This window comes from Phyllopteryx taeniolatus, chromosome 3, assembly GCF_024500385.1.
Source record: "Phyllopteryx taeniolatus isolate TA_2022b chromosome 3, UOR_Ptae_1.2, whole genome shotgun sequence".
Lineage (NCBI taxonomy): Eukaryota > Metazoa > Chordata > Actinopteri > Syngnathiformes > Syngnathidae > Phyllopteryx > Phyllopteryx taeniolatus.
The window spans coordinates 13,039,849-13,053,390 of NC_084504.1; the positions used below are offsets into that span (position 1 = coordinate 13,039,849).

The 13,542-nt window shown below is 40.6% G+C and overlaps 1 protein-coding gene across 4 annotated transcripts in view; it reads right to left on the reverse strand.

Annotated features, from left to right (window-relative positions):
• The window catches only part of LOC133474875 (neurogenic locus notch homolog protein 1-like), an 83,417-nt gene that overhangs the window by 11,854 nt on the left and 58,021 nt on the right, over window positions 1-13,542 (reverse strand). For all 4 annotated transcript variants that reach the window (XR_009787649.1, XM_061766994.1, XM_061766996.1 and 1 more), the window contains 8 exons: window positions 12,611-12,764; window positions 11,417-11,601; window positions 9,617-9,749; window positions 8,102-8,359; window positions 6,831-6,943; window positions 3,472-4,049; window positions 2,111-2,533; window positions 1,667-1,815 (listed from right to left, as the gene is read on the reverse strand). Coding sequence is in view for 3 of the 4 variants with exons in the window: in XM_061766994.1 (XP_061622978.1) it covers window positions 1,667-1,815; window positions 2,111-2,533; window positions 3,472-4,049; window positions 6,831-6,943; window positions 8,102-8,359; window positions 9,617-9,749; window positions 11,417-11,601; window positions 12,611-12,764 (1,993 nt within the window). In the remaining variant the exon portion in view is untranslated. The remainder of the gene's footprint in view (window positions 1-1,666; window positions 1,816-2,110; window positions 2,534-3,471; window positions 4,050-6,830; window positions 6,944-8,101; window positions 8,360-9,616; window positions 9,750-11,416; window positions 11,602-12,610; window positions 12,765-13,542) is intronic.

Consider the following 13,542-nt stretch of genomic DNA (forward strand, 5'->3'; position numbering starts at 1 on the left):
ATTTATCAGGATTTTCCAGATAACAAAGACTCCCAACTTCTAGCACACTCCCGATCAATTTTTCCCTTTCTCTCCCCCCCCACCCCTACTAACGATTTTGAAATGATAAACTCCCCTCCCCAACCTAAACCCTTAAGTCCTGGTATTACATCCAGCGAGGTGAAGGTTGCAGCAGCAGCCCCTCGCACCATGCACACACAAGAAAAAAAAAGCAGGAGATGGAGAGCTGCTTTGAGTTGATTTGCAGCAATTAAGCATTTTGGAGCCCGAAGCCAGTGGATTTAAGACTAGCAAGGAAAAAGGATTGATTGATCGCCACTGAATTTGTTCATGGCTGCATAACAAATACACAATCAAAGAGCGGCGGGGTTAGGACCTGACAGGGGCGGCGGGTGCCGTGGATATTTTCACTTTTTCATGTGGGCGCCCCCGCATGTGTCCCACCTGTGTGTGTACGAGCATGTAAGGAAAGACTCCAGATCAAGGCCTGATGGGATCACGGCACATTCACTGCAAACCACACCCATTCAATATTAATTACAGTGTTCCCCTGCTATATCGCGGTTTGTTGTTCGCACCGCCGCTATCTTGCGGATTTTTAAGCGATATTTTCTGGGGGGATTTTGCAATATACAGGCAAGGTGGAATTTAGTGTTGCATGTAGTACCATGTTGTACTATGACATGGGAAGAGATGGAGCAAGAAAAAAAACTTAGGTAGTCGTTGTTCCCACAGGACACAAAGAATATATGCTTGTGAGTATTGTTGTATGTGCTACTTGTACAGTATGTGTTGCTCCTCCATCAGTTAAACTAGCAGTTTTTTTTTAAAGTTTAGAATTTTTGCAGCATCTATGCTAATTTCCATTAGCCCCTCTATGGCAGTTTGCATTTTATGTTAGCCTTAAGTTAGCGGACTTTCTTTAGACAAAATGATATCGTTTGGTTTAATATACAATGTTAAATTCTCTTTTGTGTCATGTCACTTTTAAAGTAAGCTTCACCTTGAGTGACAAACAGCTTGAAGCAAGCATGCTTTGCCTTTGGACTTTTCAAGTGAATCTTCTTTTTGTTTCAGCAAAGTGATGTTATAAGATAGTTTCCCATTTCTTGACTGGAAAGAGTGAGAACAAGCGCTAAGGAATACTTTACAAAGTGTGTTTTAATCGTATATTTTAGTACTTTCAACGGTGGTTAAAGCATCGGGAGGGATAAAACTATATAGCTAAAAATGTTTTTTCATATGGTCTCTCTATTTTGGAGATTTCTACCTTTTGCAAGATGGGTCAGAATGTATCCCCTGCTATAACAGGGGACCCACTGCACAGTAATCCCCTAACTATATTGCGGTCCACCGCTCACAGTCCCACTATATCGCAGACTTTTCTGTTAAACATATCTACCTCATTGAGGCAATGCAGTCTGATAAAAACTTCATGTAAAAGGCATACTGGTGCGATAACAAACTAGGGGTGTCTCCAAAATATCCAAAAAGCGTTGAAGGAGATGAACAAGGAAACTTTAACAATGTGATGAACAAAACGTATTTATGACACTGAAGAGCTCTCTCCTGACAAAATTACCTCTAAAAGTGCAAAATTAAAGTTTCACACAACGCATTTACGCTAAAGCCAACATATTAGACAATAAAGCCTACTTATACTCACTATAAACGGCTTCGATGGTATAGGGAACGTCCAGTTTGCCGCTGGACGCCAAGGCCCCGAGGAAGGCGGCGGCGTCCGTGGTGCTCTGGAAACATTCACTGGACTGCTGGACGCACTGACGGTTGTCAACCTCCAAGTGCACGATGGAGCTACAAGGCCAAGAGAACGCATTTAGCTGGTTGTTCCTCTTCAAAATGGTGGCAGACATCCTGACTTGTACTTTGTTTCTTTCCACCATGGGGATATTTCTGTATTTCAGTACTTAAGTCGATTTTTCAGGTGTCTGTATACTTCAGTATTTATTTTTGTGATGACTTTTTACTTTTACTCACTACAATTGAAAACTGATCTGTACTCTCAAAATAGGCTCTACTTTCTTATAGCTACGTATAGAGTGTGAGCACTTCTGCCATCTCTGCAGAAATCTTAAATAATCTTCCTCACCCTTTTATCTGCACGTGATCCAGCTCCCTCTTTGTCCGCCAGTGCCCATCCACGCTCCTCCTGACCACGTTCAGCACCTTGCCCGGAACTTCAGACCATGTGTCCACCGAGCGTTTGACGTTGTACTTCTTTAGCTCCTGTTCGTTGCCGTAGTAGGGGTAGACCATGGTCTCGCCCTCCGCGTCCATCCGGAACACCACATTGGTGCGTAGGACGCGGCTGAGCGCACGCAAGAAGTCAGACGAGTTGTTGAGCAACTGCGCTGGCGCGATCAGGACCACCACCACAAGCTGGCCCAGGGCCAGTTTCTCTGGCATGTTGTTGGCGCAATCCAGGCCATCCCATTCGCACTCAGCGTTGTTGCAGCCCTGGTCGCAGTGGCTGTCGGCGTAGTGGTCTTTGCAGTACTGGTCGTACAGGGGGCTATGAACCGAAAACAAGTTAATGGTGTCTTAGGGGTTCTCAAGCTTTTGGCGTCCAGAGATCCCTTTCAAGGAAGACATTTTCCCGAGGACCCCCTCATAATCCTAACACCAATTTAAAATAACTACAATGTGTAACTCCAAATGTCACAGGAATTATTTTCTATTTTCGAAAAAATGTAATGTTACAGTAACCAATACAGTGGTGTCTTGAGATAATAGTTTAATTTGTGCAACTCCACACAGGCGGGGCCAGGATTTGAACCCCAGTCCTCAGAACTTTGAGGCAGATGTGCTAACAAGTCAGCCACAATTCAAAGAATTTAAATAAGGTCAAATTTAGTTCACCTGTAAATTTCACCCCAAAGCCCAATATCCCAGTCTTTTTGTGTGTAGTGCATACTCTTTGTGGGAACTCTCTACTCCTCTGTATTCTTTACCCAAAACTCAGAATAGGAGTACATGTACCAGCCACTAGTTATGGAAATATGATACTGTACATAAATGTGATGATTACACTGGTCAACAACAGATTTTTTTAGCTCAGTTAGGACAATTTTGATGTGCTGAGTCCAAATACCACAGTAGTTTTGCTCAAACATGTCAACTTTTTAAACTATGGCCACATGTTTTTGTTTACTTGTCCAGGTATTTTCACTTTAGAGGTCCAAATAAATGGAGGTTCATGCCCTAAACTTTGAGCAGTGATAACGTAACATTAAATTTACAGGGAACTAAATATTTTTATCAGTCTACTATTCAATTTACAGAAAGAAAAGTTTTTAACATTTGATTAATAAACTATTAACAACTTGGCATAACAACTTGATCTGAAACAGATGTCATTTTTTGCTTTAGTGATGCAATACTGTCCAGAACCAGAATCAAAAAATATTTTTGTTACCCAGTGCTATCTAAGAAAAGCAACAGACTACTCACTTGCACTGTCCTTCCAGATTCTGGCAGTCAAATCCATCGTAGAGGCACCCGCCATTGTCGCACTGCGAGTCACAATTGCCGTCATTGAAGTAGCGCCAACACTGCAGCGATGCCGAGCAGTTCTTCCATGGATCGTCGAAGTTAAGCGAGCAGTCGCCATTGTCCCAGCCGCATGCGTGGTTGTTGCACAGCATATCGCACACCTGGTTGTGCTTGCGCTCCTCACACTGCGGGATCTCACAGGCTACGTCCGTCACTGACGGTGGCAGCGGTGCCACATCGTGGCCCCGTCCGCCCGGGTAGCTGTAGTCCAGGATGTGGCACCAGAGGCCGTTGAAGTTGGCGGGGCAGACGCAGTGGTAGTACGGCGCCTCGGGGGTGTTCTCGCACGTGCCTGAGTTGTAGCAGGGGTTGGAGTTGCACGGGCTGTCGGTGGGGTACTGGCATTGGGGCCCCGTGAATGATGGCGTGCACAGACACTTGGGACTCATCTGGCCCGAGATGCAAGTGCCTCCATTCCGGCACTGGAGGCTGCCGCAAGCCTGGGCGTTGTAGTCACAGGTGGAGCCAGTGAATCCCTGTTTAGAAAAGATTCACTATTAACCACAAACTTTGGTCAGTAACCCTAACCCAGGAAGGCCTTCTCTGCTGGCCTAAACACTACTTTAAACTACATTTACAACCTAATTATAATGTTTGTTTCATTAAATTGTATTAATTTATTCCCAAAAGTCAATTTTCTTCATTTCGTAGCGTTTTTCTTGGCTGCACTGCTTCCAATACGTGGATATGGATGTTAACATTTTTTGTCCCATTAGACTTCAGCCGCGGCACGGTGGACGACTGGTTAGAGCGTCAGCCTCACAGTTCTGAGGACTGGGTTTCAATCCCCGGCCCCGCCTGTGTGGAGTTTGCATGTTCTCCCCGTGCCTGCGTGGGTTTTCTCCGGGCACTCCGGTTTCCTCCCACATCCCAAAAACATGCATGCTAGGTTAATTGAAGACTCTAAATTGTCCGTAAGTGTGAAGGTGAGTGCAAATGGTTGTTTGTTTGTATGTGCCCTGCGATTGGCTGGCAACCAGTTCAGGGTGTACCCCGCCTCCTGCCCGATGATAGCTGGGATAGGCTCCAGCACGCCCGCGACCCTAGTGTGGAGAAGCGGCTCAGAAAATGGATGGATGGATGGATGGATGAATTTCTTGCACTGACTTGTTTTAAAGTTGTATTTCAAACTCAATTTAACCTTATTTTTGAACAAACTATGCTGTGTACTTTGTGGTGACAGACTTGTGCCAGTAACTCCTACGGTTCTTAAGAGAACACCGTTAAACAAAAGCCAGTACAGTTTTTTGTTGGTCAAATATAATCAGAGATTCATAAGTAAGGGAATAATACATGACATAAAAATGTTGCCATGCTTTAAAAAAAGTAATGTGAACAAAATCTGCATTCCTGTGTTCCCTAATTAAATCAGTCGGGGTTGTTTATTTATTTAGACGCACTGACTCTGGACAATTGACAATTGTCATTAGATGAAATGTTATGTTTCATATGCTGTGGTATTAATTTTAAAAACATAGTGTAGACAGCTTTCTCACAGAGCTGACACAACAGATGACATTTTAATGGTGACACTTCAAAAAACATGTTCAGTAGTTTGAAAATTATATTCACACGTAGCTACTCATTTTTACTGTGCTTACTAATGTGGAACACACTTTTGGTTTGGAAATTCACTCCAAGTCTCTACAACTGACCGGTAATGACGCTGTTTTACTTCTTCTGCATTCAGCGGTTGGCATTACATTTAAGGCCCTACTATCTGCTCAAGAGTGCACATCACTTCACCTCATTAGTAAATGAGAGCGAGAAAGAAAAAAAGAGATTTGTGTGTGCCTCGGAACTGAAACGAAAGGTTCCGACAATTACCATAAACTTTCCCACCCCTAGTTACGTTACTTAGCTGTACTAAAATGTTTACAATCACATCAATATTATTTGTAATCGTCCTAAACCAGTCTATGAAATTTAATGTTTGACCAGCTGGCTAAACTGTTGAAGACGTTTACCTGTGTTGGTGAGTTTTGTAATGACGAATTAAGTTCCACGTCCTTATGTTATGGCATTAATGCGTGAGTTGTAGACCATGCATGTTTCCATCCTCTTTTTGCAGACTTCATTGACAACATAATCCTTTCATCCAAATGTTATTATCTTTGGAGCTCCTTCCATTGTTGTTCATGCAGATGGCTACTTAACACTGGCCAGGTGCGCAACAATGCAGACTGTGTTGCCAGGTTCGTGCAAATGACCCCTCAAAATCTCTTTCTTTCTTTATTTAAAAAAAAGGAAAACTGTCTTAATTAAAATGTATATTTCAGACTCTAAATGAGATAACTTGTCAAGTTATATAGTTAAAGTCAAGTCAAATCTCTTGGCTACCAAGTCTAAAGTCAAGTCTTTCTTAAGTATTTGGTAAGCAAGTCGCAAGTCATAAAACTGGCAACTCGAGTCCCCCATCTCTGCCGTTGCGTATGATATATTTTACTTACATTTTAAATTTTTTGTCATGTTATTACATAAACATTTATTCTGAACTGTTTTAGATTGTGTACATTGAACAGTTACGTGCTGTTATATTGATTTTTCTATAGTATCAAAGCTTTCTATACAGAGGCCGAGCCTTCCACAAATAGTGAAAATCTGTGAGTAATTTTCACCCCCTAAAAAGGTTAATAATTACCTTTAGAAGCCACAACATGGCAGCAAATCACTACTTTTCTATTAGACAGTGCTATGGCCTGACTAAATCAACATCGTTCCTTAGCACTAAGATGCCATAAGAATGCATCAAAGCATCCATCCATCCATTTTCAACACCGCTTATCCTGGTTAGGGTCACGGGACGCTGGAGCCTATCCCAGCTGACTTCGGGCGAAAGGCGGACTACACCCTGAACTGGTCGCCAGTCAGTCGCAGGGCACATATAGACACGGACAACCATTCGCACTCACATTCACACCGTCACTGAGTGGGAACTGAACCCACGCTGCCTGCACCAAAGTCAGGCGAGTGTACCACTACACCATCAGTGACTCTGCATCAAAGCAATACTTTTATATTAGTATGGGCTTTAGCCTGATCACAAAAACAGCGAATAACAGATAACACGTTCCCCCCAAAAATCTGCAAAAATCGAATCGCGAATATGCGTAGAAGCACTGTATTTTCAACATAATAGTGGTGGTTTTAAGAGCTGGATTAAGTTGGGTAATTCCCCACTGAAGGCCCAGCTATCGCCCCTGGCTACAAATCTAGAAGGTGTTCGATTGTTTGTTTGAGAGTGTGTGCACACTTACAGGAGGACATTTGCATATGAAGCCGTGCGGGGTGTTACTGGCGACAGCACAGGTCCCCCCATTGCGACACGGTTTCCCCTTACAGCCATCGAACACAGCTTCACAGCGCTGACCTACAGTCATGTCACAAAAACACACAGGGGTTAATTACGGATGTAGCCCATAACAACGTATCCCAAAGCATCTTTCTCAGGGTTTTTAATGTGCAATAGAAGTGCTGTTGCTCTGCCTAATGGAGACGTTAGTAAAATACTGTTTCTTGAACCTTTATTCCAGAAAATACTACATTTAAGAAAATCTTTCACCCAATCTATTTTTTCCCAATCTTACATTTTTCATCTAATATTTAGCATTTTTCCAAATATTTTTAATTTCTTCCAATATTTTTCTAATTGTCTATTTTTCAAGTAATATTTACTCCTAATATTTGTGTACTTTTGGACTAGTAGTTTATTTTAAATTCCCAATATTTTAGTATCGTTCTCCTGAAGTTTAGTATTTTTATCTAATATTTTATCCATCCATCCATCCATTTTCTGAGCCGCTTCTCCTCACTAGGGTCGCGGGCGTGCTGGAGCCTATCCCAGCTATCATCGGGCAGGAGGCGGGGTACACCCTGAACTGTTTGCCAGCCAATTGCAGGGCACATACAAACAAACAACCATTCGCACTCACAGTCACACCTCTAATATTTTAGTCTTATTTTATGTTTTCATTTTCGACATGTATCTTTCATTCTATTGCATATATTTTTTTTCAAATATTTTTGTATTATTCATCTAATATTTTTGTATTTTTTCCAATCGTTTTTTAAACCCTTATTTGAAAGCTTAATCCTTTGTGTAAATCCTTAAACATGGCTTGAAACCCGATTTTGAATTATTAATATAATTAGGTTAATCAAAATTAATTAACAAGTTACATATTAATAAAATTAAAACAAATTGTTTAATGTACATTATTTTTTATTTTAATTATTATTATTTAATTATCATTGGTAATTATATTATTTCGTCATGACTTTAATTGTAATTAATTAACCAATTAAATATTTATAAAATAAACACAAATGTTAAATGTCTTAGTTTTTTAAAAAAATGAATAACAAAATACTTAATTCTCATTTGTAATTATATTATTTAAAATTAAATTACTGACTAATATTTTTGTGTAATATCTTGTATTTTCCATCTAATATTCTGTAATTTTTCCAATGTTTTTCTCTGTTTTCTAATTAGTTAATTTCCATCTGATTATTGAATCAATATTACCAGTGAATCCAGTACGACACTCGCAGCGGTAGTTGTTGGCCAGCTGGATGCAGCTGTGCGTGCCGCGCAGGTCGCACGGGTTTGAGAGGCACTCGTTGACGTCACCCTCGCAGCGCTCGCCAACGTAGCCGGGCGGGCACAGGCAGTGGTAGCCGCCCACGCCGTCCACGCACCTGCCGTGGTTGAAACACTTGGGCTCTTTGGTGAGCGGCTCGGCCAACGGCGTGCAGTCGTCCACGTTGATCTCGCAGTTGACGCCTAGTGTGCACAGAGTAAATTCATTTGGCTGACATACAACTCAAACGTGTACTGGACAGGAGGACTTTCCTACACTGCAAAAGCTGGGATTAAAAAATAAAGAATAGAGAAATTAAATGAGGAATGTATATTACTTTTTTTAACTGGAAGAGGCATGAACAGATTAACGAAATGGTTCACTATCTGCCAAACTGCTGCTTGTTGTGAAGTGAGTTAAATTGCCACCATACAGTGCACATATCTCAAATTTTTGCTTGTAAGTCAAAACCAAAAATCAGCCAAACGACGGCTCGTATTTTTTGAAAAATTTATAAATTGGGTCAATTGTATCTCAAGGTGCCACTGTATTGTAATGCCCTCACACGGGCAAGGGGAGTCACAGTATCTGTATCGCGGTTCACCAATTGCGGAAAAAGTGCATTGGAGATTTTTTTTCATATTCATTACCGTGCGCAATTCACTATATTGCGGCATTTTGTGTGTTTGCCGTCATTCGTGGTAAAATAAATGCTTCCTAGACTAAAAAATTAAAACTGAAAAAAAAACAAAAGAAAAATCTATTAAAAAAGAAATTAAAAGTAATAAAATAGTGTACAGTACTCCTGTGCATTACTGTATGTTTAAGAGTTTAAAATATGTTTTATAGTATAGAAAGTGTATGGTAGAGGTTAATAGTGTGGGGAAGATTAATAAGCATCTAGGGAGGTTCATACAGCTTTAAAATATGCATAAATAATTTAAAAAAAAGGAAATATATATATATATGTACATCCATCTATTTTCTGAGCCGCTTCTCCTCACTAGGGTCGCGGGCGTGCTGGAGCCTATCCCAGCTGTCATCGGGCAGGAGGCGGGGCACACCCTGAACTGGTTGCCAGCCAATCGCAGGGCACATACAAACAAACAACCATTCGCACTCACAGTCACACCTACGGGGAATTTAGCATCTCCAATTAATGCATGTTTTTGGGATGTGGGAGGAAACCGGAGTGCCCGGGGAAAACCCACGCAGGCACAGGGAGAACATGCAAACTCCGTTACTTTGCAGATTTCACCTAGTGCGGGGCTGGTCCGGAACCTAACCCTAGTGATAAACGAGGGATTATTGTATTTCCAAAATCCTCAAGCTTAACCTCACATGGAAATTTACCAGAAACTTTCCAGAAGTTTTCTGGAAAAGTTTCACCCCTTTGCAACCTTAAGTGTAATTAATTAAGAGACACAGAGAAGAGGATGGGCGGAATAGGGTATTCTAACCTTGCGTTCCCCGGGGACAGGAGCATTTGTAGGTATCGATCAGGTCAATGCAGGTGCCCCCGTGCTGGCACGGCTGGGAGAAGCACTCATTGATCTCGTCGGAGCAGTTGGTCCCCACGAAGCCAGGCGAGCACTGCGACGCCAAGATGGAGGAGGAGGAGGAAGAAGAAGAGAAGGAGGAAGAAGAGTTGAATCGATGGCGGACATGAAACACAAAGAATTTTGTTTACCTGGCGTTTTTCTTTCCGGGCCAAGGCCGACCTAGAGATTTTTAATGGAGGGGAGCTTAACATTACTGGAAGTGGGTGCTGTTTATAAATAGACCTTGTAGTTACAGTGACTCCATAGGAGTATTTCATCTACTTCTATGTGCAGATACACAATTTGTGATTAAAAAATAAATAAATAAATAAATAAATATATATATAAATATATATATATATATCGTAATTTATCATGTATAATGCACATTTCCCCCCCCCCCCAAAAAAATGTAAAAAGTCAATAGTGCGCATTATCCATAAGTTTAGGGGAAAATGAAAACGCTTTCACATTTTATAAATGTATGCCGCCATCGAGAGGTTATGAAAAAGCAGTACACTTTCATTCCAATGTCACCGCCACCTAGAGGTTATGAGAAAGGTGTACACGTTCATTCTAATATGCCGCCACCCATAGGTAATGAAAAAGGTGTACCCTACACTTTCATTCCAATATGACAGGGGTACGTATGACTGCGTATATTGTATGTACAGTTGTGGTCATAAGTTTACATAACCTGACAGAATTTGTGAAATATTTTATTTTTATTTTATTTTATTTTTTAAATATGACTGAACAACGCACATCTGCTTCACAGTTCTAAGGACCGGGGTTCAAATCCTGACCCCACCTGCGTGGAGTTTGCATGTTCTCCCCGTGCCTGCGGGTCACGGGCGTGCTGGAGCCTATCCCAGCTGTCATCGGGCAGGAGGCGGGGTACACCCTGAACTGGTTGCCAGACAATCGCAGGGCACATACAAACAAACAACCATTCGCACTCACATTCACACCTACGGGCAATTCAGAGTCTCCAATAAATACATGTTTTTGGGATGTGGGAGGAAACCGGAGTGCCCGGAGAAAACCCACGCAGGCACGGGGAGAACATGCAAACTCCACACAGGCGGGACCGGGGATTGAACCCGCGTCCTCAGAACTGTGAGGCTGACGCTCTAACCAGTCCGCCACCGTGCCGCTAATTTGAATCCCATTCAAGTAAGATTAAATGTGTTTCGCCTAGCCCTTCATGTTTTCTTTAAAGAATTGTACCCATCTTACAAATTCTGCCTGGGTAATCAAACATATGAGCAATCATATGTTTGATTACCCAGGCAAAATTTGTAAGATGGTTGAACTGTGTGTTTTCTCATTTACTAAATAAAAGTAAGGCTGTGAATTTCAAAATAAGAGAAAGTAAATAATAAGTATTAATAATAAGCATTACATGTTCAAATAAAGTGCTTAACTTCAGAATAATTCTCTGAAAAAATACATGTTTTGATCATATGGGTAGAAGCAAAATCATGCATTGTAAAAAATGCATTATACATAGGTAGAAGCGTTTTCCAGAATTTTGAGGTCAACTTTGGGGGTGCGCATTATACACAGGAGAATTACGGTATTGGAATGAAACTGGGTGTGTGTGTTTTTTTTTTTTTTAAGAATAGCAACACAAAAAAATTAAGAAGCATCGCACCGGTGAACTATTTTTAAACATAACTATAAAATAGTTAAATAGTTAAAATTCAGATTTCTTACCTTGCAGGTGTATCCTCCTAAAAAGTCAAAACAAGTCGCTCCATTCTGACAGGGGTTGGGCGTGCATTCATCCACTTGCTCCTCACAGTAGCTTCCTGTATAACCCACCTGGCAGTGGCAGCGGTGAACGTTTCCGGCATCCAGACACTGGCCTGAGTTACGACACAGGTTGGCAACGTCCACCCCTAGTGAAATATGAAATACTCACATATTATGATTTTTTTAAATTACATTCCAAACAGTTCCCAGTTTTCTAAACATGTCAGTAATGATTAGGAATTATTGATTTTATTGTTTCGAAGGTGCAGTCTGTCTTATGCAACTTAGCCGAGCTACGCAGTTGTTTATTTTTACTGGTGGAGATAGCACTGCATCACCCATTTTTACATATATATATTTATATATATTTACCAATTACACTTTTCAATTGGTGTAGCCTACAGGTGACAAACTCAAAGCTTGGAGGCCAGATCTGGCCCACCACATCACTTTATGTGGGCCACGAAAACAAACTTAATTTTGGCAGAAAATCTATACCTAAATTGCAATTTCCCTTCACTTTTACCAGATAATACATGCATTTTTCCCACCAAATCAATTACTAACATAAATTGAACAATAGTTGTATAATAAAATATTTGCATGCCACAATTGACTTCTGACTTTTTTTTTTAAGAATAACAACACAAAAATATTTTAAATATACTTTTTACTACTGTTCAAAAGTTTGGGGTCACTTAGAAATGTCTTCATAATTTTAAATAAAAACACTGTTTTTTCAATGAAGATAACATTACATTAATCAGGAATACAGTGTATACATTGTTAATGGAGTTAAAAAAAATACATATAAAGAACAGTCTGTATTTGTGGAAAATGTGAAATTGTCTGAGTGACCCGAAATCTTTGAACGGCGTGCCACTTATCAGCTTATAACGCTGTGCATCGAAGTTTGAAAATGGCAAATCTCCATCCAGTTTAGCTGCAAAGTCACGGGCAGGGAAAGTGGTATGGAAGTGGTATTATGTATATTAGCCAAATTGAAAACAACTTATTTACAGACACATTTTGGAAATAATATAGTTCACAAAAAATGGAATAGGTTGTATAATTTCAAACTTGTATGCTAAATAATTATGTGTATACCAGCTGTTACAACAATAAATTTTCAATAATACGTCCCCTTTTTCTTACCTCTCTGTTTGGCTGCCACCTCACAGGAAACACTTGGTATGTCACAGTAGACGCCTGCCCAGCCCGTCTGGCACTCACACCTGTAGGAGGTGCCCGTTTGCCAGCAGCTACCCCCATTTTTACAGGGTGACGAGTTGCACCAGCGCACTAGATACTAAAACACAGGTACAGGTTGATTAAGAGAGAATACATCACTAAAAGGACTATTTCAACTTTACCTACCGACCTACCTAGCTTAACTTTAATATGAATATAACCAGAATATGCCACACATAGCGCTGACATGCTACACTGTATGCGACAGCATCTCACAAAAGTGAGTAATGTAATCCCTCGTTAATTGCGAGGGTTAGGTTCCAATTGGTGAAATCCGCGAAGTAGCAACCACATAGTCTTATAAACACTTTTTATACTCTTAAACATCTTTTAAACTCTTAAGCGTAAATTATTGCACAGTAGTACTGGACACTATGTACTGTATATTTTATTCCTTGTAATATGTGGTTTATTTATTTATTTATTTTTAACAGTTTTAATGTTTTAGGCTAGGAAGTGTTTATTTTACCACATAGAAAATTATAGCATACACTCAAAATCCTGTGATACGGTGAATTATGCGCAATATAAATATGAAAAAACATAAATCCGCAATGCCTGCAATTGGCTGGCAACCAGTTCAGGGTGTACCCCGCCTCCTGCCTGAAGATAGCTGGGATAGGCTCCAGCACTCCCACGACCCTAGTGAGGATAAGCGGCTCAGAAAATAGATGGATGGATGAATAAATCCGCAATGCACTGAATCCGCAATAGGTGAACCGCGATCTAGTGAGGGAACAATGTATACCCATTACATTTTTGCAAATATTTCATGACAATACTGAATATAATTTGAAGGGACAACAGTGAAGAAATTACACTTTGCTACAATGTAA